The sequence below is a fragment of the Micropterus salmoides genome, unplaced genomic scaffold (assembly GCF_014851395.1).
Source record: "Micropterus salmoides isolate LMB-PRFRI ecotype aquatic unplaced genomic scaffold, ASM1485139v1 Ms_hic_scaffold_8, whole genome shotgun sequence".
Classification (NCBI taxonomy): domain Eukaryota; kingdom Metazoa; phylum Chordata; class Actinopteri; order Centrarchiformes; family Centrarchidae; genus Micropterus; species Micropterus salmoides.
Window position 1 is genome coordinate 8856704 of NW_024044570.1, and position 26882 is coordinate 8883585.

The 26882-nt window shown below is 38.9% G+C and overlaps 3 protein-coding genes across 4 annotated transcripts; 1 reads left to right on the forward strand and 2 right to left on the reverse strand.

The window, feature by feature from the left end:
- Positions 1-9094, forward strand: LOC119893137 (nucleobindin-2-like). Of its 2 annotated transcripts, none has more exons than XM_038705093.1 (13): positions 1-134; positions 705-842; positions 1201-1308; positions 1410-1542; positions 1922-2025; positions 4205-4390; positions 4729-4819; positions 5107-5165; positions 5281-5373; positions 6338-6427; positions 6756-6926; positions 7381-7435; positions 7750-9094. In XM_038705093.1, exons 2-13 carry the CDS (start codon positions 705-707, stop codon positions 7860-7862), a joined length of 1341 nt encoding a protein of 446 aa, XP_038561021.1. In that variant the 5' UTR covers positions 1-134; the 3' UTR covers positions 7863-9094. The 2 variants fall into 2 exon arrangements, with proteins under 2 accessions (XP_038561021.1, XP_038561022.1); XM_038705094.1 differs by having other exon boundaries at positions 14-116.
- Positions 8957-12308, reverse strand: LOC119893737 (2-oxoglutarate-dependent dioxygenase htyE-like). The gene is given in 7 exon segments (XM_038706070.1): positions 8957-9429; positions 9432-9549; positions 10968-11017; positions 11020-11074; positions 11179-11321; positions 12048-12201; positions 12303-12308. Coding segments are annotated over 7 exon segments (585 nt in total). The 3' UTR covers positions 8957-9370.
- A 7138-nt stretch (positions 12309-19446) lies between these two features.
- LOC119893138 (2-oxoglutarate-dependent dioxygenase gloF-like) lies at positions 19447-26869 on the reverse strand. The gene is made up of 7 exons (XM_038705095.1): positions 26645-26869; positions 26429-26553; positions 26288-26354; positions 25611-25764; positions 23643-23785; positions 22923-23033; positions 19447-21799 (listed from the first exon to the last, which is right to left on the reverse strand). The coding sequence occupies exons 1-7, from the start codon at positions 26795-26797 to the stop codon at positions 21620-21622; spliced, it is 933 nt and encodes a 310-aa protein (XP_038561023.1). The 5' UTR covers positions 26798-26869; the 3' UTR covers positions 19447-21619.
- Between the last annotated feature and the right edge of the window lie 13 nt (positions 26870-26882).

Below are 26882 nucleotides of genomic sequence, written 5' to 3' on the forward strand. Positions count from 1 at the left end.
TTTTTTTTTTTTTTTGCTGTAGGTTGTGGCCAGTTTATAGATGACAGCCGTAAACAAGCTGCAGGGAAGCTCGAGTAGTGTGGTGAGAGCTAAAACGGTTCAGCGCGGAGCTCAAAGTGAGTGTCAGTATACAAGTAAGTATTATTTTACGTGAACTGCTATTATTGCAGTTTTCTATATATGCTACGGTTTGTTTTGAAGCTTTTCTACATCTATGGGATAATGAATTAGCTAACATCTTCACTACATCACCCTCACTAAACAACCTGTTCTTTAAATGATACTGTCAGTCTATGTGTTTATCGTAAATTAGAGGTCGAGTTACATCTTAACAACAACTCTTTTAAATTACAAGGCTATGGTAGAGGAATTGTTTTAGTAAGTAAGCTCGCTGTGTCTTGATCCACCAAACACGTGTGTTGCATAGTCCTTTGCTGAGTGTTGCTTTTGAGATTAAGACTGTCTTGCTTAACCTCATTCATCCAGGTGCATTTGTGACTTGTATTCCTTTTGCAATGCTTGAGAAATGAAGGGTGTTTTCTTTTGCAAGGGTTGAGCACCTGCCCACACTGTACAGTGACACTTATGTCTAAGAACCATACATTTAAAAAGCTCCATGTGAGGTGTTCCATATTTTTGTAACATAACAAAATTATGATTTACCCAATTAACCCCTTATTTATTTTTCTTCTGTAATTAAAAAGATGGTGAGGGGTAGAGCTGTGGCCCATTGTGGGCTGGTTCTGCTAAGTTTGTGGCTGTGTATCCAGTCAGTGCCTATTAGTGTGGACAAGACCAAAGAAAAGCCTAAAAAGGAGGAATTGGAGCCACCACAGAGTGCTGTGAGTATTGTACAGGGATATCACATGTAAATCTGGGTCTTATAGCTAATTACACCAAACATCTGTCAGTCATCCAAAGGATCTGGACTGACTGTGTCTCAGACGAAAAGTGCACTTGCTTGTGGGTAAAAGGTTGACGGGAAAATTACATTCAGTGTATTTTAGAGTTTAGAGTAGGCTATTTGCTCAAAACAAACAAGAGCAGTTTCAGGTTAAATTAGGTGCCACCATTTAACCAAGAGTTATTGACACAAAAGGTTTCCATAATGGAATAAATCAAGTTAGATATTAACAAGTTAAATGAGAATTTTAGTCCTCTAACAACAAAGACTGATGTATGCTTTGGTTTATGCTTCAGGAAACTGGGCTGCACTACGACCGCTACCTCAGGGAAGTCATTGAGTTCCTCGAGAAAGACCCCCACTTTAAAGAAAAGCTTAAAAATGCCAACATGGATGACATCAAGGTATGTCTGCATACTCTCTAAAAATCAGCGTTATTTTGTAAGCTTTTTGTTTACATGAACACTTTGTATTGAACTGTGGCATGTTGATTTTTTGCTTTCAGCAAGGCAAACTTTCCAAAGAGCTGGACTTTGTCCACCACAATTTTCGGACTAAGCTGGACGAGCTGAAGAGGGAGGAGATGAACAGGTTGCGGATGCTCATCAAAGCCAAACATGACATTGAGGGTGGGAATGGTAAGTATTGTGCATATGTTGCTGATGTGTCTCTGACAAACTTTTACTTCTTGAAGTTGCTCAAGAAGTTTTGAAATACACATTGGCAGCTGGGTCATTGTCAAATATAGGATGTGGCTCTTAAGACACAGGAACATGATGTAATAGAGCTCCTACTTCTACCTCAACTAACACTGACTTACACGGGTCATTGTGAGCTGCAGTATGAAAGCTTCTATGAAATTAGATTAAGAATATATCACTGTACAGGTTGAAGTCATAACACATCACCTTTTAAAAACATTATGGTCAGAGACATAAGATGATGCAAGATGGACAGGATGTGCAGAAACATTTTAGAGGTGGTAAATAAAACATTTCATTATTCCCTTTCTTGTAGGCCGGACAGTGGACCACCAGGCCCTGCTGAAACAATTTGAGCACCTCAACCACATGAACCCAGACACTTTCGAGGTGGAGGACCTGGACCGCCTCATCAAATCGGTGAAAAAACACCTGAACACTCCTCACTAAATAGATCTTTACTGAAGTAGATCTGACTTTTTTATGAAGAAGTTTGCAGGTAACTTCTAAGAAAGCAAAATTCATCAGGCAAGGTTGCTGCTTTTCTAAATCTAAAGTAACTCTGTTAATAACACAACATACCATACCTATATGAGAACAGGCCTTTTGGGGCATTTTTTGGCAATGTCAGAATCAAACATCAAGCACAGCCAAAATAAAGAAATGACTCATTCCAGAGGAATGACTGTTGTAACCTCAGAACATCTTGACTGTTCAAGTAGCACAAATAGCTAGAAATTTGTTGTAAGACAACGTCCCCTATATATAAATGGCAGCCACACATAATAATTAGTGTATGTACTAGTAGGTTGTCATAAATACAGATTTCTATATTTTAGTAGAGTTTGTCTTAGACCCTTGAAATGTATATGAATTTTTAGCTTTTACTGACCATGTTCCTCTACACTGTAGTGCTGCTGCTCATGTGATTCTGCTAACAGTTGTGATGGGATTTTTAGGGGTACTATGATACAGGTTTTCCCTGGTAATGTTAGGGTCATTTTCTGAGCTAAAGTAAGTCAAAGGTGATAGTCAGGGACTCCAAAACAATAGGTCAGACTCTGTCTCTCCTCTCTACCTTCTTGGTCGACTGACTGACACAGCTGTCTTGATAAGGATGCATTGTTTTCCATTTGTTAGGTAACCCAAGGTTGAGATTATCTTTATTTTGTTTCGTTACAGACAGACTGACTGGCTCTATGTAGAAAGTGTTGCATGTGGCTTGAATGACACACAGCGTTACTTTAGGATAACTTAGGTAAGCATAGTGTCTTTACACTATGTATAGGTAATCTCCACACATTTAGAATGAACAACCAACTTATTTGGACAGTTAGTTTTTTTTTATTTTATGCAATCCTTTTATGGCGTATTTATTTCTTTATAGAAGCTGCTAAGTTCAATGGTTTGCTCTAAACTGCATCTCGTTGTATTTTATGTGCAATGACAATAAAGTCTCTATCTATCTATCTAGTGAATCTCTGTAGGTCTAGGAAGGATAAATATCTCCAGACAGGAAGTACCCTCGAGATTAGGTGTTGGCATTGCATGTGTTCACATTTGGATGCTGGCACTGTATCTCCTTACTCAATAAACAAATGCTGTGTAAGTTTTCATCAGTCTCCGAAACCTCTTCATCACACCTGAACCTGGCTCACTTTATTTTTACAACAACAGTCATACCTATAATCACAGTAAAGAACACCTTGCGTCATGTTATTGCTATAATTACGATGGATAGAGAATTACAGGTGTCAAACAGCGAGCTGTGTTTCAAACGGGGCCGCTCATTCGTTCTTTTCTTCTGCCTCAGGTTTATTAACCAGTCCGGCCTTTTTTGATTTTGGATGTAATAACTGGAGAGGGCCACATTTTTTCTGTTATAATCAAATGCAATCAAATGCATCTAAAGCTTGACAATATTTTGTTTAGTGTAATTTATTCACTATTCATGCCTTGGGGCTGCTTGGTGAAATGCAAACAATACAGATAAATAAATGTTTACTTTGTTTGTGAGACTTATTATTTGACACTTTTAGGACAACCAAATGTGTATTTAACATAAAGGTACCACTCTTTTTTTATTTTTTTTTATTTGTCATTTACTAATGGCTACTTCCCTACTAAAGGATAAGATTTAATATCAACAACAGGGTTTAGATTTAATATCAACAAACCAATCCACCACCACAAACCAACAAATAATTTTTCAGAATATGAAACAGACTTAGTCATCTTTACTCTCAGTTTTACTACCCAGGTTATTAATGCTGCAGAGTGGCTTTGTAGGGCAGGTGTAGTTGTACATGGCCAGCATCCATAAAATAATGTGAACATATCAGCCCTGAACAATTTGTGTAATTTGCACTGCACGAGGTAAAACAAAAGGATCATGTTTGATTGATCCTGCCTGGGATATTACAGCATTAAATCCCTTGTACCCTGGGTGAGCTATGGAATTGAAATTCATCCAGCCAAGCAGTGTGCTTGCAACTGTGATTGCACTGTATGTGTTTTTCCAGAAAAGCGAGTGTTCCAGTACAAGCTGTACAATCCAGGTGAGAATTTCCCCATCTCAACGTTTTGTTTTAATGTGTAGGCGACCACAGACCTGGAGAACTTTGACAAGGACCGCCACGATGAGTTCAAGAAGTATGAGATGTTGAAGGAGCATGAGAGGAGGGAACGTCTGAAGGCTATGAATGAGGAGGACCGCAAGAAGGAGGAGGAGCTCTATGAGGAGATGAAAAAGAAACATAACAACCATCCAAAAGTTAACCACCCTGTAAGACTCCTGCTTCATTAATGCAAATAGAGGTTACATCTCATTTAGTAAAGTATCGTTTAGAAGAATTTTCCCATTTTACTTTGCCAATTCTTAGTTCTTAGTTGGTGGAATTGTTTGGATTTTAGGGACTATGCTGAACATGGAATTTTGCTGAGTAGAAATAAAAACAAGAGTCAGTTGAGTGGGTTTTATTGAAAGGTGCAATGGAGAGTTAATAAAAAACATAACACAAAATACAGGAATAAAGGAGAAAGAGAACTCCTTAAGGAAACTGAGGTGATGTGCTTCAAGATGAACTGACACCTACTATGGTGTGTGCTTGTGTGCAAATGCAGGGCAGTGAAGACCAGCTGAAGGAGGTGTGGCATGAGGCAGACGGTTTGGACCCAGAAGACTTTGATCCCAAGACCTTCTTCAAAATGCACGGTAACCAGAGACCATAGTGGGGCTAAAGAGCTAAGAACAAATATCAGATGTTTCCACTGTTCTCTCTCTAAATATACGACCAGTTCTGACTCTAGCATTGAATTGTGGTTGTGCAGTCTACTCTGACAAGTCTTCCCTCATCAAAAAGGGATGTTGATGTAGACCAGTGATTCAATGAGCACTGTATAGCTAAACACATTGACATAATAATAATCTGATATGCCTCTGAAAAAACTATGTATGTATGAAATTATCTGTTCATTCTTGTCATTTGTTTTGTTTTACAGACAGCAATGGAGATGGATTCTTTGATGAGAGCGAGCTTGAAGCTCTCTTCACTAAAGAGGTATTTATGTTTATGTATTTATGTCTGACTGCCCTGGTGTTTTAGGATGAAAAAAATATAACAATAAATGAAGAAGCCTTGGAGGTAAAATTTGTATCTTGTGTGTGTCCTTAAGCTGGAGAAGGTGTACAATCCCGAAAATGAAGAAGACGACATGGTTGAGATGGAGGAAGAGAGACTGCGAATGAGGGAGCACGTTATGAAAGAGGTGAGGCCACCACAATAACAGAACAGATGTGGATGCTCTATCAAGTGTGTTAATAAGGCAGTAATGCTCAGCCTTGATCAGGCCCCACAAATAATTTGGGCATCCTTTGAATGCAGTCAGTAAAAAGATTCAGACTTTTTCTATTGGAAATCTTAATGAAAGTTTGACTGTTTAACACCAGAACATAAAGACGGGGTACAAATTAAAAGAAAAACCTGAATAACACAGCGGATAAACATATCAAATGCAGATGCTACCTTGCATCAGGGTTTGGTGAGTTTGAAACCATGTGAATAAAATTCTATGGCCTTTACAGTCACTAGATCTCAACCCAGTTGAACACCTATGAAAGACCAACACGTAAGACAATGTTCTCCACCACCATCTCAAATTTGGTGTTATATAACATCAAATAATATAATATAAACATTTATCTGTAAATCTATTTAGTGATGTATAGACACTAATAAGACACTTCATGTTGGTTTTTCCTTTCATTTGTCACCCATCTCTTGTCCCATGCGCATTGCCACTCCACTGTTCATCAGAAGTGCAGTATTGGTATCTAAAATATTATGTTTTAGTTCAAATGTATAGTTATGGCACCCTATATTTAATTTAAAAACACTGGATTACAGTGTAAAAATACATTATTCATCTATGCAGTGCTGAAGTCAGAACAGTAGTGTGTCAGAAATCACTCAAATTATCATTAATGGTCAAATGGGCACATTGTTTCTCTCACTTAATTGACAAATTGTAGACTTGTAAACTTGTGCAGACATTGTCAGTGCTGGAAAATGGACAATATCAGTTGTGCTAAACAGAAACTGCAACAGAGGGCAGTACTTTAGCAGGGAGTTGAAAGGTCGAGGCTTTCTCCTGGGCAGTTGTGGCCAATGATTCCTCTTGAAGACTATTTATTGGCCCTGACATTGATTAAAGTGCTTCATGTGTTCTTCAGGTGGACACCAATAAAGACAGACTTGTGTCACTAAGCGAGTTCATGGCAGCCACGACGAAGGAGGAGTTCTTGGAAAAAGATGAGTGGGAGGTAAGCGCTAGATTTTATAGACAGAAATGTAAGGTTTCTCTTGAGAAGATGATGTTCACCAAGTAGAGTCAAGATTTGGTTGACCTTGCTGTCATGTTAGTGTACATTATCAATATTAAATTTAACTCACCATCAGTTGGAGAGCTACTGTCTCTAGTTGGCTTGTGAAATGATAAAATAAAAGCCCTACAAATGCTTGTACGGTACAAATGGTTGTACGGTTGAGAACAGCTGTTTTGCTTACATTGCTGATGAAATTCATCCCCTTTCTGTATTTATTAAATTCATTACATCTTGTAATTTCCTGCCCTTCACCGTGCCTCCACAGACTTTGAATCAAAACCCCCTATACACCGAGGAAGAGCTGAGGGAGTATGAACAGCAACTGGCCAACGAGGGGGATGACATCAATAGGAAATCGGCCGAGCTGCAGAAACAGAGAGAGGATCTCGAAAGGAAAGAGCAAGAACTTAATGCTCAGAAGTTGGGGCTACAGCAGGTGAATTTAAAAAACTAATTATTTGCAGGATTTCTTTCCTCAGTAGTCTGCAGGTGCTATAGAAGGGGGTTATATCGACACAGTTACCCATAGTTCAAATTATTTGAAATAATTTCTGATTGATTATATGTATGATTTGTTGGTATGTGAAACATTTACTTGCTATTAACAACAGTGGTGAGCCACACCCAAATGTTACTGTATTCTGTGGATTCTTTGCATTACAACTTACTGTTGCCAAGTTTGAGATGCAGTGGGCAGGTTTCAGCAAACAAGACCAAGATTCAGCTATTTTTATCATGGCTCATGTCATATAAAGACATGTCAAACTGTAACTTCATGTGAAGTTATGTTACAGTTTTGTTTGTACAAAATATTAAGTTAATAAACTGAGCAGAAGTTCCCACTTATTCAGTGATGCTCTAACATTTTCCATCTCGTTTTGTCTGCTCAGGCAGTAGATGAAATGGAAAGGTTAAAAGCCCAAAGCTCAAAGGCTGAGGTCATCAGTAAGTATCACACACACATTCACACGAGAGCTGACACAGAACACAGCCTTTTGAACACACAGTTGCCATTTACTTTGCACTTCTATAATATGTATATTATCATAAATGGGATTTATTATAATTATATTGATTTGTTTTGCATAATGTGTCAGCTAAATGACTAAATGTATAAAGTTGGGGGACTGACAAGAGACATTAAAAAAGAATGGTAATGTAGTCATCCGGACTTTTAGTCCCTAGTATGATTTAATGCTTTAACTTACATTTCCCAAAATTGTCATGTAAATTTGTCATGTCATTTAATTTCATTGCAGAGCCCGGAGCTCCTGTAACTGAAGGTGAACCTGCACCAATTGTACCAGGAAACAGTAAACCACTGCCCCCTGGTCACCAGCAGCAAGATGTACCAGTGCCAAGACACTCTTAGCAGGCCTCAGTACTCTGTGTGGGCTGTATGTGTGCCAGTGAGCGTGCGTGTGTGTGTTTGCCTTGTAATGATTCCAATTTACCATTTTTGTTTAGGATTTTCCAAAAAAAAATGCCTAAATGTTAAGAGCACATAAGATATAAGAACTCAGATTTAGTGCCAGTGCCCATAATGCCCGATTTCGCTGCATAAATCAGACTTGAAATGTGGAGCGGGTCCAGATTCCTTTGTGGACAATCGACTCTTTTGTTTAGTTTTTTTGTTTTGATCTTCACAAGGACTCTGTTACTCTCTGCTCTCCAGGGGAAGTGCTAATGGGGTGACATTGGGGGGGGGGGGGCTTTTAGGCCTGGTAAGTGAATGTTTTGTTTAGCACACTGTAGTTAATTCTCAGTGGTACTGTCTCTTAGAGACAAATACTAATTATTTATTTATTCCATTAAAGAAAGCTGATTATTTCAGAAAACATATATGCTGCCTAATGAAAGAAAATGTCCTATTTACATTTTTAATGTAGTGAAAGGATTAATTAATTCAGCACATCCATAAAATATTTCTCTTTTTATTTAACATTTATTTCACCATTTTCCTTTTGAAATATGTTTTCATTTTAAAATGTGACACTGTGTATGTGTTGGTGTAGAAAGTATGCTATCAATATTTAAAAAAACACTTGATTTTGTCCTCAATCTCTTAACTGTTTTATATAACTTAAGAGGACCCCAGACAGCAACAATTCTCAAAGGTCTTTTTAGACCCTTTGCAGAAACAGACCAAATGACTGAAGAACATATTTGTTTACAGATAGTTACATTAAATATTGAAATCTTATAATTTAATTGTGCTGGTTCAGAGTGATGATTGTATACATTCTAAAATAGTTGTATGTGTTTGCGTGTCTGCATTTGTGTCAGTTCTCATGATAGATTACTTAAAAAAAAAATTTAAAAAGCTGGTTGAATTTGACCTTGTCTCTGTCATAGGAGTTGGGAAAGCGTGAATTAAACAAGTAAACAGTCACAAGGTCAAAAACTGACTTCAGAACTGTCTTCATTAAGGATTAATACAACAGATAAGAGATAGACACAGAAAAGGACACATAGTTTATGTTTAATTGAGGAATCAAGATACAATACTTTTTTCATTCCTTTCAAAGAGCAGTTAAATCTGTCCAACATCCTGAATTTGTTGTACAAGGTTTGAATGCAGTCAATAAAGTGGATGAGCTTGCATATTTCAGATTTGTGTCTCTTTTTATACTGCACATTGCTTCATTGATTATCTAAAAAGCACAATAATATTCAAAGCAGAATTTAAAATGTAAAAACATTGTGGGATCCAAAAGAGGCATCTTCATCGTTCTGATGAAAGTGACTATGATAAAACGTGTGAAAGACTTCACAGGCATGTCTATAAAGCTCAGCAAGGCACCCTGACCTTTGTTGACAAAGTGACAACACATTTATGATAAACAGTTGTGTGTAAATGAACTTGGAGCGTGGAGAAATTCAGCTTTGCCCATATGTCTCATTGAAGCGCTCGTTGAGATAAGCGCTTGTAGTAACAGAGGATATTTGTTGGAGCCGTTGCAGCAGGTGATCAGAACGTCGTCATCCGGCTGGGAAAAGAAAGCCACAGACTGACGTGTTGTGGAGTCTCCAGCAGGGGGGAGCAACACTCTGTGGAGCTGAGGGACAGGACAAAGGCAATAATGAGCTTTCACATTTTTACATTATAAAACCCAAAAAGCACTGTACATCACCAATTAACATAAAACATTTTCCTCCTCAAATATCATTTCCCAGGATATGTACACCAAAAACAACATACAACAACAACAACAGACAGGACAGGTGAAATCTAGGCTCCAGCAGCCTGTTGCACCAGCAATACGTAAGTTGTACCTTAAGTTAGGGTGCAAAGTCCACACTAAACAATACGTTGAAACTAGGCTAAGTTTGAACTTACACATAGTTGGTGCAACCCAGTGCTGATGACTTCATTGAGATACCTTTTTCATGGCTGCTAAGGCCACAAAGGGACCGAAGTCCAAAATGACCAAAGTCCATTTTTCGTGTCACTTAATGTCTTCACACTAAGGTTGGGCAATATAACAATAATAATTTTTCTAAATATATAACAAATGTTCAAATTCAATAAATAAGCACTTAGTTTTTCTATTCAGATATTTACTTGGTTACTTATTTTACTCATTTGAAAAAAGATTTCATCATTATAATTGTTTTGAATGTTCTACCTCTGATTTGTGAAGTGATCCACTGTTTGGCAAGTGTTTGTCATGTTCTGACCATCAAGAATACTTTAAAACCACAATTAACCTTCTGGATTCTTTAACTTTCACTCAGGGGCAAAAATCAGCCTTTAAACTGGAAAGAAAACATTATTTGATATTTATTGTGATAATTATCGATAGAAATATTATTGTAATAACATTTTTGGCCATATGGCCGAGTCCTACTTCATACTAAACTTTAACTTACATTATATCCTGTGGGATTACTATTAATAATAGTTCTAGTTAGGTTAACATTTTTTGTACTCAATCTGTAGGGATGGTGAACATCAATATAATTAACAAACATTTTGTTTATCACTGTTAAACACTGCAATCATAACCTGGTTGCACTAAATCAAACATCTGATTTTTTTCAGTGATAAACAAGTGAAACAAAACAGCAATTCAGTCTCATTATCACACCTCTGAAGTCAGACATTACGGGGTGTTTGGATTTGCACGTCAGCCAGTCAGTAATGACCATTACAAGTGGTCCTTGTGTTAGACTTTCCCGTTTTGTATGCTGTAAGAGCCAAAATTTTTTAAAATCTTTTTGTCCCCATTTCTAGTATCCAATTGAATATCAATTACTCACTATCCTCTGATATAACCTACTGTATTTATTGGTTGATTATTGTAAGTTCTTTCTCTTGGATACCAGTTAGACCTTGAATTTGATCTTCTTATGCCCCATGCACATAGTTGTGTCCTGTGTATTTCTTACTTCGTTGTAAAATCAATAGCTAAATCCACCAAAGGTTTGTCATTCAGATGGGAGAGTTATCTGCAATACTGTCCTTTCCACTCACCACAGAGACATACTGATCACTGGTCCAGCGCTGCATCAGGTCAGCAATATGAGGACCGCTCCGGGGATAGCGGGAGCACTGATGAATTCACCTGAACGGTTAGGCACCTGAAAGATTATCAAGGGTCAGGTGGAGTAACAAATATCAGTACAACAACAGATATTCAGTTTTGTAATCCTTTACATTAAAAAGGAGATGTCAGTGGTGTTACCTGCAGACCCACAGAGCTCTGTAACAATAGGGTGATGCTGCCGTAGTCTGAATGCTCTCCACATCGCAGCTGACCCTGCTTCGCTTTCTCGCTGTTTACTGATGGGTAGTACAGAGACCGCAGCGTGGAGTCATTCTCTTCAGCTAGAGGAGACACTGTTAATACTTGCCTAGAATGTTAGTATTACAAAAGTTTACTTTGGGATTAAGATTCAGTAGGCCTACTATACTGGGAGCTATCGGATGTTTGGCTGTCGATTAACAACAGTCAAACAGGCCTGGCATTCTGAGGATAAGTTGTTACAGTAACTAGCCTGTGGGCTACACAGTCTTATTTGTCTTCCAAGATGATGATTCTGTGGTGTTCTGTTGGGAACTGAACTTTTGAGTGTATTCTTTATTCATTGTCCTTATTTTTAATGCCTTGCATCTTGCTTAAAAATGTTTTTCCACCTTTAAAAACCATTATCCGACATCTTCCTTTATTGACGATGTGGAAGCCAAACACAGTGCTGCTGAGTGAGAAGACTGTTAGCTCGTGTAAGCTGCATGTAAGCCCAGAGGGTTAACGACATTAACTTGGAAGTCAAGTTTTTTAGAGTGATGGAAAAGTCTGAATCACTCAACGAGCTGGGAAATTATGAGCTCTGTATTTTCATCTGCTCAGCAGATTACAATTTTGTGAATGTGAGACAGGATGTGCTTGAAAAGGTCCTCACATGCTCTGAAGACCTCATGCAGACAAAGGATCAAGTCACAGTGTTACCACATATCAGCTGATGTAGACTCAGTGACTGCCTTGACATGCAGCCTGAACCTAAGAAACAATACCACACTCCATAGTGAGAGCAGTGAGCCTTTTGTACATACTTCCAATTGAACGGTGTGCACTCAGGAACACCTCGGGGTCCAGACCCAGACTGTGTGCCATCACTCTCAGTACCCACAGACTCAGCTCTTTACAGCGCTGATAGAAAGACGCCTGGATCTCCTGGAACCCGGTTACAGCACCTGATGGCCATTTCTAAAGCAGAGGAGAACAGAATTAGAGCCTGACTGTTACTGGACCTTTGCAGCAGATACAGATATTTATTTTCGAAAGTTTTATTAAATAACAATTTATACATCCATTCATTTGTTTGCATAAAGCAAGCATGTTTTAATTAGATTCCTTTATATTGTTTTTAACACATGTTAATGAAATATGGACTTAGCAGGACACTTGGTGGGCACGTAATGGGGACACCTGTTTTTAAACATATTTGACCAGTAGACTATACTGAAATGTCCTTGTGGTGATACTGATATATCTGTGATAAATCAGTATTGGCTGATAGTATTGACAAATGTATCAGTCAGGCTACAAATGGAACAGAGTATGTTGTATGTTTCTCTATTAGGTCACCTTTCACCTAGAACAACTATCTATCTGATGTTTAGTTATGTTTAATTATGACCATACAATTGAATGGACCCCAGTGAGAATAGCTAACATTTATACTGGTGCTGATGGGGACCCTAATAAAAATAGATTTTTCCAATAGTTACAAAAACGTTTGTGTATGCTGTCAGTTATAGTTCTTAGAAAGAAATAAAATCGTAATCGGTCAAAATTAGAATTGGCTTGTCAGACCTTATAAAAAATCAGTAATTGGAATCAGCCAGGAAAAATAATCTGTGCATCTCTTACTACAACCATAATCCTGTGTGTGAACTGATATTAGGCTAATATCTTATATCTATCATTGTGTTGGGTTTTGCGCATATATATATATATATTAGTTCTGGTCAATATTAATTTTTAATTGTGATTAATGCATGATTTTCTTGCGATTAATCACGATTAATCGCATTGTTATGGTAAAATTGAATAATGAATTCTAAAGTAGTGTATTGCGCAATTTTAATTTAAATGTACTGCTATATATCTACACAAAAGTGTAATAACATGTGGTTTGCAACACTTATCAAACTCACAAATAAGGTGCTTTTTACCAGCAGTATTCCCTTTACATAGCAATAAAATATTTCTTGTAAATCTCAACTTAAACTTATTAATGTAATCAAGTCAAATATTAAGTCAAAGCGTGCGTTCACTCGCACAGACTTCACTCGGTTAAAAACTTAAAATGACGTTACAAGTCTCGACGGATATTTTACAAGCGCAGACCAGGTAACGTTAAAGCAACATTGAACACAGAGTGCAGATGCTGGTTTCGGCTGTTTGAGGTGTTTGATAGGCTGCGTCATTAACAAGCAAGCGGCTCACCTGCTGCAGTGATGACGGATCGCGGGTGGAAAACTATGGAAAAAAGATGACAGCGTAGTCTGCCGAAGCCTCCCTCCACTGCTTGTTTGGGTGGGTGATTTGCAGGCTGATCAACATCCCGCCCCTCCTGTGACCCATGGTTTGGACTGTATGTGTATTCAGAGTCAGTGGGCAAGGGACTTTCAAACTAATAATAATAAAATAAATACTGCGTTAACGTCTGATAAAATATTTGTCGGCATTAATTAATTAATGCGTTAACGTGACCAGCCCTAATGTATATAGCCCTAATATATACAGGTGAAACTCGAAAAATTAGCATATCATGCAAAAGTTCATTTATTTCAGTAATTCAACTTAAAACGTGAAACTAATATATAGACTCATTACATGCAAAGTGAGATATTTCAAGCCTTTATTTGATATAATTTCGATGATTATGGCTTACAGCTTATGAAAACCCCAAATTCAAAATCCCAGAAAATTTGAATATTGTGAAAAGGTTCAGTATTGTAGGCTCAAAGTGTCACACTCTAATCAGCTAATTAATCCAAAACTCCTACAAAGGGTTCCTGAGCCTTTAATTGGTCTCTCAGTCTGGTTCAGTGGAATTCATAATCATTGGGAAGACTGCTGACCTGACAGTTGTGCAGAAAACCATCATTGACACCCTCCACAAGGAGGGAAAGCCTCAAAAGTTAATTGCAAAAGAAGTTGGATGTTCTCAAAGTGCTGTATCAAGGCACATTAATAGAAAGTTAAGTGGAAGGGAAAAGTGTGGGAGAAAAAGGTGCACAAGCAGCAGGGATGACCATAGCCTGGAGAGGATTGTCAGGAAAAGGCCATTCAAATGTGTGGGGGAGCTTCACAAGGAGTGGACTGAGGCTGGAGTTACTGCATCAAGAGCCACCACACACAGACGGGTCCTGGACATGGGCTTCAAATGTCATATTCCTCTTTTCAAGCCGCTCCTGAACAAAAAACAACATCAGTAGCGTCTTACCTGGGCTAAAGAAAAAACGAACTGGTCTGTTTCTCAGTGGTCCAAAGTCCTCTTTTCTGATGAGAACAAATTTTGCATCTCATTTGGAAACCAAGGTCCCAGAGTCTGGAGGAAGAATGGAGAGGCACACAATCCAAGATGCTTGAAGTCCAGTGTGAAGTTTCCACAGTATGTGTTGGTTTGGGGAGCCATGTCATCTGCTGGTGTTGGTCCACTGTGTTTTATTAAGTCCAGAGTCAGCGCAGCCGTCTACCAGGACGTTTTAGAGCACTTTATGCTTCCTTCAGCAGACAAGCTTTATGGAGATGCTGACTTCATTTTCCAGCAGGACTTGGCACCTGCCCACACTGCCAAAAGTACCAAAACCTGGTTCAATGACCATGGGATTACTGTGCTTGATTGGCAGCAAACTCGCCTGACCTGAACCCCATAGATTCTCTATGGGGCATTGCCATGAGAAAGATGAAAGACATGAGACCGAACAATGCAGAAGAGCTGAAGGCTGCTATTGAAGCATCCTGGTCTTCCATAACACCTCAGCAGTGCCACAGGCTGATAGCATCCATGCCACGCCGCAATGAGGCAGTAATTCATGCAAAAGGGGCCCAAACCAAGTACTGAGTACATATGCATGATTATACTTTTCAGAGGGCTGACATTTCTGTATTTAAAATCCTTTTTTTATTGATTTCATGTAATATTCAAATTTTCTGAGATTTTGAATTTGGGGTTTTCATAAGCTGTACGCAATAATAATCGAAATTATATCAAATAAAGGCTTGAAATATCTCACTAGTTTCACCTTTAAGTTGAATTACTGAAATAAATGAACTTTTGCACGATATGCTAATTTTTCGAGTTTCACCTGTATATAAGTAAGAGACCTCCTCTATCCCAGAGGAAACCTAAATTATGTAGCCTAGAGGAGGCAAGTTTTTTAGGATAATATGACCCTATGGTGAACCTATGAACTTAAGTCATATTTAAACGACTATTGATTTGTGTTGTTGGCCAGAAAAATAATAGCAAGACTTCCCTCTGTGTACACGTATCCTATAAAAATACAATTTTGGCTGTATTATTTGTGTCCCCTTCAAAAATTGAGAAATTTTATGTTTATTGTCCACCCTTACTGTTAGATGAGATTTACGCCCATGCTACCATGCCAAAAAAAATGGAAAAAATAAATAAGACCTATGACCTGAGGTAGGTGTATTGGTATACAGTATATACAATATGACATAGTATGAACATAGTATGAATAGCATTGAAATAGAGAATGGTGAATAAATAAATAATTATGGAATAATAAGTGGAAACCAGTAAACAGGTGGCTGATTAGAGGAAGAGTTACTGGGTTATTGCACAGGAATTGTTCCTGACACCTTGAGTCAGAAATCAGCTGTTCATCAGAGTGATGGCTTATGGGAAGAAACTGCTTCTGTGTCTGTTGGTTTTGGCGTACTGTAGCGCCTACCAGAGGGGAGGAGCTGGAACAGATTGTGTCCAGGGTGAGATGGATCTGCAGTGATGTTTCCTGCCCGTTTCATGACTCTGGAAATGTATAAGTCCTGAATGGAGGGCAGGTTGGCACCGATTATTTTTTCTGCAGTCCAGACTGTCCGTTGTAGTCTGTCCTTGTCCTTTTTGCTGGCAGTTCCAAACCAGACAGTGATGGAAGTGCAGAGAACAGAGAACAGACTTATATGTTTACAAGTTGAAGTTTTCACTAGTTCGTGTAATGGGTTTGTACAGACTGGACTTTTGTTGCTGGAGTCGCACCTGACATGATGTTTGACTCGAAGAAAGAAAGGAGCATCTTACAAGTTACACATTGTAAATTACACAGTGGCCACAACAAAATATTAGACCAAATTTTCTGCAGTTAAAATAACAGCAGTAAAAGCAGGACAGGGCAAGTAAGGATTCCTCCACAGTTGGATTATACCAACCAATATCGGCACATACAGACCCGTTATTGTTGCGTCTTCTCCTTTTCAAGAAGATGTAAGAATGTCTCCAAGGTGTGTTGTCAAAGTCCTGCATGCACCAAAATGTGGCTGAGAGATAACCTGATTATGAAATTAGTTGATGCCTCCTTTCTGCTCTCTGCTTGTAACCTGTAAATATAACTTAGAGGGAAGTCTCCCTTTTATTTTGATACCAACAGACAGTGATCTCAAAGGATTTTGTGTGTATATCAATTTAGCTTCCATGCTTCCCAAACACTGAATTTTACAGACAATGGCTGAAATCTGCCAGAATGGCTACATGGGTGCTCTCCGCTTCCTGCAAGAGAACAGTAAGGACATCTTTCCATAATTACTGTTGAGCATTCATGTAAACAGAAGGTTTTAAAGTTGTATTCTACTAGCTGCAGCAGCTGATGGTAAGTAATCCAGTGCTTCTTACTGTGGAAATCATGTCGATTTGAATAATCCATCACAGATCTGATCAGCAGTGAGAGTCCCCTGAGAAGTTTGGAGATGGATGCACCTAAGCCTGCTTGTTGTGAGCTGGTGAAGGAGCCGGCCGAAGCTGAAGAGTCCAAGGAGAACACACATGGACTGAAACCATTTAAGGAAGAGCACAGGTGGCTGGATCCACAGCTGACTGAGCACCTCCCAGTTAACATTAAAAGGGGTAAGAACAGTCATTGAAAGGTTGGCTGACTTGGCTGTGTACAGGACTGTGATTCAAACAGAAGAAACGGCGAGTCACTGAGCCAGTACAGTACATAAAGTTAAACTAAATGTGTGTTTCTTTTTCAGTGTATTTGTTTCAGTGTTGTGTGATGCCTGTAGAAAGGCGCACACTGCCGGTGGTCTGTTGTCCAACATGACTACGTACCTGAAAGTCTCCTGTACTCTGCCCCTGGTGTCGACCTGCTCTCTTGCCAAGAGGTACAGTGTACTAGCCTGTACTCAACCTTTTCAACAGTACCAAATCCAAATGATTTCTAATATGCTTGGAGCCACTTAAGCATTCTTCCTTGTGATCATCTTAATGCAAACAAAGGCTCTGCAATCAAAATAGGTTAAAATAAATGCTTATACTTTTTTAAACTACATGTAATGTTGACTATGAACCACAGGGGAATATTTGGAGGATGATAAGAGTCTCAAAGTTATTTTCCAGGATAGTCTGCAGCAGCATCTAGGGTGTTCAGTCTCTTCACTGTAATTTGGTTTGCAGCTACCAAACCAGTGAATCATGCCACGTTGATTTTGTTCTTGCTTTTTTAAATATGACCATGAAGCGCATGAAGTCTTCATACTTTTACTTCACTATATATCAGAGGGAAATACCATTTCCAAACATATTGTATGTAACCCTGGACTCAGCGAGACTCATGTGTGATGTGGCACTGAATCTGTGTAGACGTAACAGTAAAAATATCTCTGTTCTCTGTGTTATCCAGACTTCAGGTATGTGTCTCTTTGAGATAATATGCTTGACCCTGAAGCTGGATAAATAACAGGCTCACTGAGCTCTCTTTACTCATTCAAGCCTACATGTAGCCTACACGGAGTATGTGTATTGCTATGAGACAAGTGTTTGCCTGAGCTGTTTATTTGAAAACTCGAACTGCCATCACAGGAATCTCTTTCTGTCTGTATATTCTGACATGTCTTCCCTCCTTCTATTTTCAACTAACGTGAAAGCATGAAAAGCCCCAAAACTAGGAATAACAAGACAGTCGACCCACAGCGAAATAGTGTTTGTTCTTTACAATAACTTTTGACTTCTGACCACAATTCATTACCAGTATTTGCAGCTTTCACTCAAGTCAAATTTTAATGTTTTTTTAATTGTGCTACACAGGACTCCCTTGTAAAAGAGACTGTGGCTCAATGGGACATTTCCTGTTTAAATAAAGGTTTATATATAATGTAGGATTTTTAATACACCCCATAGTGGTAGGGCTGATTTTAACTGTGTAAGAAAGTACTTTTTTCACTGCACACAACATGTGAAAATTTGACCTAGAATTTGACTGTTCCTTTTAGACTTGTGGACTATATCCCAGATGCGTCAAGGGACATGAGCTGGCTCTATGGCAAGGCTGTAGACCTGTACAAACAAGCTTTGAAGGATGATGTGGAGGACTACGACAGGTAGGCAGCGTAATAACCCTTTCTCCTTTCCAGATTCATAAATGTGCAGACTGTGCCATGGTTTCATCAGTTCACTGTGAGTTGCAATACCTCTAAAAACATCATGTTTGGCTTAACCTCAGTTGTGCTTTGCTGAATGCCAAAACATCAGAGTTACACAAGTGGAAGTTTGGGCTGTGTGTCATGCTAGATCATAGATGAAAAATCACTGGATCTCTGCGCAGATGTACAAGCCTGCCATTAGGCTTGAACCTGTGCAGTGAGAGCAAAGCTCTCCCAATGACCCCAGAAGCCACGCCCACCTCCGGTCTTCACTGGATGCAGTTGTGGAAAACAATGAACGGACGGTGACCTCGGTGAAGTACATCTTGATACATGAATGACATCAAACAGTATGAGAAACATACAATAATGCTATAAGATGGATGGTCCGGTGTGCCCTATGCTAAAAGGAGGAAGCACTGAAGCACCCTTTCCTTAGCATTTAGAGAATTGGACCAACTCTTATCATGGCTGCCATACTTCAGGGTCACTTCACTCAGTTAGAAACCTTCCTTAGCAAAAAAAGACTTTTCGACCGCAGCCCGGGAACATGCATAGTGGGTTGGACCACATGTCCCTGACTCCACCACCTACACCCACCTCTGAGTATGGTGAAGCCACCACAGAGTCAACTAAAAGTAAATGTGAATGCTCTGTATTTGTATAGCGCCTTTCCAGTTTTCCGACCACTCAAAGTGCTGTTACACAACATTGCATTCAGTGAGCCTAAGTGCTCAAACAGAACTAACATTCATACATATTCATACACCAATGGAACAGCCAATAGGCAAGCAGGTAGAGCCTGGGGCTTGGGCAGAGCCGGATTATTCAATGTCCTTTTTTTTGCATTTGAGTAAAAATATTTAATATTACACTGACATACACGCACATACATGTCATGCTCATACATACACGCTTGCATACACATACATACTGTCATTCGTATGTATGTATGAATGCGCGAGGCAAAGTATGTATATATACACACGTGGTTAAGTATGTAGATATGCACAAACTGATAAAAACTGAAAAGTACATTTACTCATTTGGTAGACACTTTTATCCCCTGTCAAAAATGTAAAATAACTTGTCATGACGGGGATTTGAACCCCAAACCTACTGCAGGAAAACAGTTTCACTGCCACTGCATCACTCAGCCACACAAGTGATTAGGGTTATTCCACCAGTAAGAAACCTTCACCGGTTTTGCTGTCAACACATTACATTGGCATTTACTGATTTAGCTCATGCTTCTATTTGATCAGCTCACAGTTTGTGAGTGGCAGGCTCTCCTTACTCACTACAGTGGGCTGTCACAGGAGTTAAAGTTTCTCTTTCTGGAACTGAAAATGCAGTATTTCCCTCTTCTCAGTGTCAACAAACTCAGAGTTATCAGTATATCGACTTTATGGACTACACCCGCATAGAGTGTCTTCCTCCACAGAAGCAGCTGCCTGTCAGCCTCAGACAGCACAACCTGTTAATATCGTTAGGTTTCCATACAAGGGTACAGCCAGAGACATTTTACAGCTTAGGTTACATTCATCTAAATATATAGAGACACTGAGCAACACTGATAATCTGGGAATCACACAGATAAGAATCATAGATAGCTAACATTGTTTCATCTACTTATCAAACAGGCAAAAACTATCCATTTCCATGTACTCATTTGGCAGTCACTTTTAACCCCCCCAAAAAATTAAAAGAAAGTTTTCATTTCTCCATAATCCCCTGACCTGCTGCATGAAGAGCAATGACTCAGAAGTTGGGGCTACAGCAGGTGACTTAAAAAAAACAATTATTTGCAGGAGATCGGGATTTCTTTCTTCAGTCGTCTGCAGGTGCAATAGATGGGCGTTATATCTACACAGTTACCCATAGTTCAAACATCATTTCTGATTGATGATGTGCATGATTTGTTGGCAAGTGAAATATTTACTTCCTTGTAACAGCAGTGGTGAGACGCACCCAAACGTTACTATATTCTTTGCATTATAACTGTTGAGATGCAGTGGGCAGGTTTCAGCAAACAAGACCAAGATTCAGCTATTTTTATCATGGCTCATGTCATATAAAGACATGTCAAACTGTAACTTAATGTGTAGTTATGGAACAGGTTTGTTTGTACAAAATATTAAGTTAAGTTAAGAAGTTCCCACTTATTCAGTGATGCTCTAACATTTTCCATCTCGTTTTGTCTGCTCAGGCAGTAGAAGAAATGGAAAGGTTAAAAGCCCAAAGCTCAAAGGCCGAGGTCATCCGTAAGTATCACATTCACACGAGAGCTGACACAGAACACAGCCTTTTGAACACAGTTGCCATTTACTTTGCACTTCTATAATATGTATATTATCATAAATGGGATTTATTATAATTATCTTGATTTGTTTTGCATAAGGTGTCAGCTAAATGACTAAATGTATAAAGTTGAGGGACTCACAAGAGACGTTAAAAAAGAATGGTAATGTAGTCATCCGGACTTTTAGTCCCTACTATGATTAAATCCTTCTTTCATCATCTTCGTCATTTAATTTCATTGCAGAGATTTCACTGCATAAGTCAGACTTGAAATGTGGAGTAGGTTCAGATTTCTTTGTGAAAAATCGAGTCTTTTGTTTAGTTTTTAGTTTTGATCTTCTATCACAAGGACTCTGTTACTCTCTGCTCTCCATGGGAAGTGCTTTTGGGGTGAAATGGGGCAGGGATTTTGGCCTGGTAAGTGAATGTTTTGTTTAGCACACTGTGGTTAATTGTCACTGGTACTGCCGCTTAGGGAGAAATACTAATTATTTATTTATTCCATTAAAGAGAGCTGATTATTTCAGAAAAAAAAGTATGCTGCCTAATGAAAGAAAATGTCCTATTTATATTTGTAATGTTGTAAAACGTGATAAAAGACTTCCCAGGCATGTCTTTAAAGCTCAGCAAGGCACCCTGACCTTTGTTGACAAAATGACAACACATTTATGATCCACAGTTGTGTATAAATGAACTGGTGGATAGAAATTCAGTTTCGCCCATATGAGTAATTGAAGCGCTCGTTGAGGTATGTGCCTGCTGTAACAGGAGGATATTTGTTGGAGCCGTCGCAGCAGGTGATCAGAGCCTCGTCATCCGGCTGGACGAAGAAAGCCAAAGACTGACGTGTGCTAGAGTCTCCAGCAGGGGGGAGCAACACTCTGTGGCGCTGAGGGACAGGACAAACGCAATAATGAGCTGTCACATTTTTACATTATAAAACCCAGAGGAAAATTCTTTTTCACAGCACAAATATTTTTATTTTATTGATATGGACCTGGGTGTCAAATGTATGTATCAAATGTAAATAACAGTGGATTGTACATCACCAATTATCATACAACATTTCCCTCCTCACTTGAGACACCTATTATCATGGCTGCTATCAAAAGGACTAAAGTCCAAAACGACCAAAGTCCTTTTTTCGTGTCACTTAATGTCAGGGTGTTAAGGGTGAGCAATAAACGATAATTATTGCGATATCATTTGTTTATTTTGAATGTTCTATCTCTGATTTGTGAAGTGATCCACTGTTTAGCAAGTGTTTGTTCTGACCATCAAGAATAGTTTAAAACCAGAATTAACCTTCTTTAACCACAATTAATCTTCTTTAACTTTCACTCAGGGGCAAAAATCAGCCTTTAAACTGGAAAGAAAAAATGATTTGACATTTATTGTGATAATTATCGATAGAAATATTATTGTAATAACATTTTTGGCCATATCGCCGAGTCCTACTTCATACTAAACTTTAACTTATATTTTTTAAATCCTGTGGGATTACTATTACTAATAGTTCAAACATTTTGCTTATCACTGTTAAACACTGCAATCATAACCTGATTGCACTAAATTGCACATCTGATTTTTTTCAGTGATAAACACGTGAAAATAAACAGCAATTCAGTCTCATTATCACACCTCTGAAGTCAGATATTACAGGTTGTTTGGATTTGCACGCCAGCCAGTCAGTAATGACCATTACAAGTGGTCCATGTCTGTAAAGACAAGTGGTCTCCCATTTGTTATGCTGTAAACAGCCAAGAAATGTTTTTGAAATCTTTTATTACACCTATTTCTAGTATCCAATTGAATATCAATTACCTTCCTCACTAACCAGTTTCCTCTGATATAACCTACTTGAAGATCTCTTGGATACCAGTTAGACCTTGAATCTTGTCCTGTTGTGTCCTTTTATAATTACAGTTCTCCTACCGTTGTAAAATAAATAGCTAAATCCACCAAAAGGTTTTTCATTCAGATGCGTGACATATCTGTAAAAATGTCCTCACCACAGAGACAAACTGATCACTCGTCCAGCGCTGCATCAGGTCAGCGATATTGATGAGGACCGCTCCGGGGATGGCGGGAGGACATATGAATTCACCTGAACGTCTCCGCACCTGAAAGGTTAACAAGAGTCAGGTGGATGTCTGTGAAGGTTCTCAGTCATCCAGGTCCTAGTTATCCAATAAGGGTTGAGGTCAAGGGCAACTGGACTTGGTTGAAGATACTACAAGACGTTTGTCCCTCATCCAAGAAACTCAGCTATTTAAACTGACAGTCGTCTTGGTCGTTAGAACCACCCGTGGCCAAGTCTGAACGATCATCACACCACAGGTGAAGATAACAAAGAGGAAATTTCCTCTTGGCCTCAGGTTAAGATACAAACGATGGTCGTTCAGACTTGGACACGGGTTTGCACAGCCAGGAGCAATAACGAACCAGCGGTATCGACGATCCTAGCTAACGATCCCACAGTAGTTAAATAGCCGAGTTTCCCTACCAGTCAGTCAGGACTGAAGAAGTCTCTTGGATGAAGGACGAAACGTCTTCTAGTATCTTCAACCAAGTCCAGTTGCCCTTGACCTCAAACCTCGTTGGATTACATGCCTTATTAAAAGCGCTATAGAAATAAAATGTATTATTTAAACAATAACAAATATCAGTACAACAACAGATCTCCAGTTTTGTAATCCTTTACATTAAAAAGGAGATGTCAGTGGTGTTACCTGCAGACCCTCAGAGCTCTGAAACAACAGGGTGATGCTGCCGTAGTCTGAATGCTCTCCACATCGCAGCTGACCCTGCTTCGCTTTCTCACAATTTACTGATGGGTAGTACAGAGACCGCAGCGTGGAGCCATTCTCATCAGCTAGAGGAGACATGACAACACTGGTAAAACTTGCCTGGTATGTTAGTATTCTGTCCAGTTCAATATGGTGTGCCTCAGGGGTCGGTCTTAGGACCCATTTTGTTTTCCTTGTATCTGCTTCCCCTTGGACATATTATCCATAAATATGGTATTTCTTTTCATATTTATGCTGATGACACACAAATGTACTTGCCCGTCAGATCCACAGACCCTGGAATGCTGAGTTCACTTAACAACTGCCTTTGTGAAGTTAAAAAATGGATGTCAAATAATTTCCTCCAGCTGAACTCAGACAAAACAGAAATCCTGGTCATCGGGTCTCAGCAGATGGCAAATCAAATACTGCCATCTGCCTGTGGCGAAGAACCTTGGTGTCTGATTTGATAGTAATTTAAATTTCAAGCAGCACACCACAAAGCTTGTTACATTCATGTTTTTATCGACTTAGAAATCTAGCAAAAATTCGATCTGTGTTAACTTTCTACACTTTCTAATCTACTGATCGACTCCAGACTGTCCAGAACTCAGCTGCCAGGCTTTTAACCAGAACAAAGAAATATGACCACATTACCCCTATTTTAGCTTCATTACACTGGCTCCCAGTATGTTTTAGAATTGACTTAAAAATTTTATTGATCACTTTAAAGATCTTCATGGCCTCTTGCCTTGTTATATTTCTGACCTTTTAGTCCCATACGCACCAGCACGTACCTTTAGATCCTCGGGCAGAGGTCTGTTGTCTGTTCCAGAGTCTCGACTGAAAACTAAAGGGGACAGAGCGTTTGCTGTCAGGGCCCCGAGGCTCTGGAACAGCCTGCCTGAGGAAATCAGGTCGGCTGAGTTAGTGAACTCTTTTAAGACCCTTTTTAAAACATTTTTATAGGAGAGCCTTTCCCGATCTTATTTGACTTTATTTTATCCCTTTTATTTTATTTCTGTTTTAAACGTGTATTTTAGTCTTTTCAATGTTTTCTTGCTTTTATCTTTTATTGTTTTTGTATTATTGTCTTTACACTTGTTAAAGCACTTTGTAACTTGTTTTTGACAAGTGCTCTACAAATAAAGATTATTATTATTACTACAAGAGTTTACTTTGGGATTAAGATTCAGTATTATACTGGTAGCTATAGTATGTTTGGCTGTAGATTAACAGTCAAACAGGCCTGAGGATATAATGTCTTACAGTAAATAGCCTGTGGGCTACACAGAGTCTTATTTGTCTCTGAGATGATGAATCGTTGGTGTTCTGTTGGGAACCGAACTCTTCAGTTTATTCTTTATTCATTTCACTCATTAATGCCATTGTTACGTGTATTATGTGTAATATTATGTGATTACATTTATACATGAAGGGATCTTGCTTAAAAATGTGTGTAAACATTCATTTGACTCACTGATCTTTTTCCACCTTGAAAAACCATTACCCGACATCTTCCTTTATTGACGATGTGGAAGCCAAACACAGTGCTGCTGAGTGAGAAGACTGTTAGCTCGTGTAAGCTGCATGTAAGCCCAGAGGGTTAACGACATTAACTTGGAAGTCAAGTTTTTTAGAGTGATGGAAAAGTCTGAATCACTCAACGAGCTGGGAAATTATGAGCTCTGTATTTTCATCTGCTCAGCAGATTACAATTTTGTGAATGTGAGACAGGATGTGCCTGAAAAGGTCCTCACATGCTCTGAAGACCTCATGCAGACAAAGGATCAAGTCACAGTGTTACTACATATCAGCTGATGTAGACTCAGTGACTGCCTTGACATGCAGCCTGAACCTAAGAAACAATACCACACTCCATAGTGAGAGCAGTGAGCCTTTTGTACATACTTCCAATTGAACGGTGTGCACTCAGGAACACCTCGGGGTCCAGACCCAGACTGTGTGCCATCACTCTCAGCACCCGCAGACTCAGCTCTTTACAGCGCTGATAGAAAGACGCCTGGATCTCTTGGAACCCGGTTACAGCACCCGATGGCCATTTCTAAAGCAGAAGAGAACAGAATTAGAGCCTGACTGTTACTGGACCTTTGCAGCAGATACAGATATTTATTTTCGAAAGTTTTATTAAATAACAATTTATACATCCATTCATTTGTTTGCATAAAGCAAGCATGTTTTAATTAGATTCCTTAAAATTGTTTTAAACAAATTATAATGAAATATGGAGTAGTAGTAGGACACTCGGTGGGCCCATTTTAAAAGACCTCAAACATATCTTTGACCACTAGTAATGTCCTTGTGCTGATACGGATATATCTGTGATAAATGATTATAGGCTGATAGTATTGACAAATGTATCAATCGGGCTATAAATAAAACAGAGTAGAAAGGAACTTTCTCTGGTAAAATAACAGTTACAAAGAAACTTGAACATTGGCCTCCAAACTTATAACCTACAGAATAAAGTGGGATCAATCTGCTAGGTTATGTCACCAAACAATAAATCCTGAGATAAGTCTGTTGTATAAAATTAACAATGTCACACGTTGACAGAGAATCATTACTATGTCAGGGTGAAATGAAGAAGTGTTGAATGCCTCCTTCAGGTCTCCAGGTCGACTTGGATTCAACCTGAAAAGCAGTTATTCTGAATTAAAACGAGTAAATTGTGCAGATTAGAAATGTGTTAATTTTCTGATTCATACCTCTCAGTCTCCAGAGACACCCAGCCGTGATTAGGATTGTTTGAAAAGCTTTTCCTGCTAAAGGGTTGTTTCAGTTCATCTGGCTGCAGGAAGAATTTCTTGGATATGTCCATAACACGATTCACCTGGACACACCAGGAGACAAGACGCATACCGCATTAAGCACTTTCAACCAACTACATGGCACGATGCTTCTTTTTCACATATTTTGCTCACCTCCTCCTCAGTGATCCCAGTGTTCTTCAGAAAAACAAAACCAATTTCAGTAAAAGCTGTTTTCAACTGCTCGCTTAAGTTCTGCATTTGCTCGTCGGGAACATCTTTTTCACTTAGGCTGTACGCGCCAAAGTCCACCACTGGGATGCTCATTTTCAAAACAAAATGCAGAGTTTTAGGTTAGCCTACTTCATACTATGAGCAACACAAGAATGTGGAAGTATTGGTGAGTCGCGAC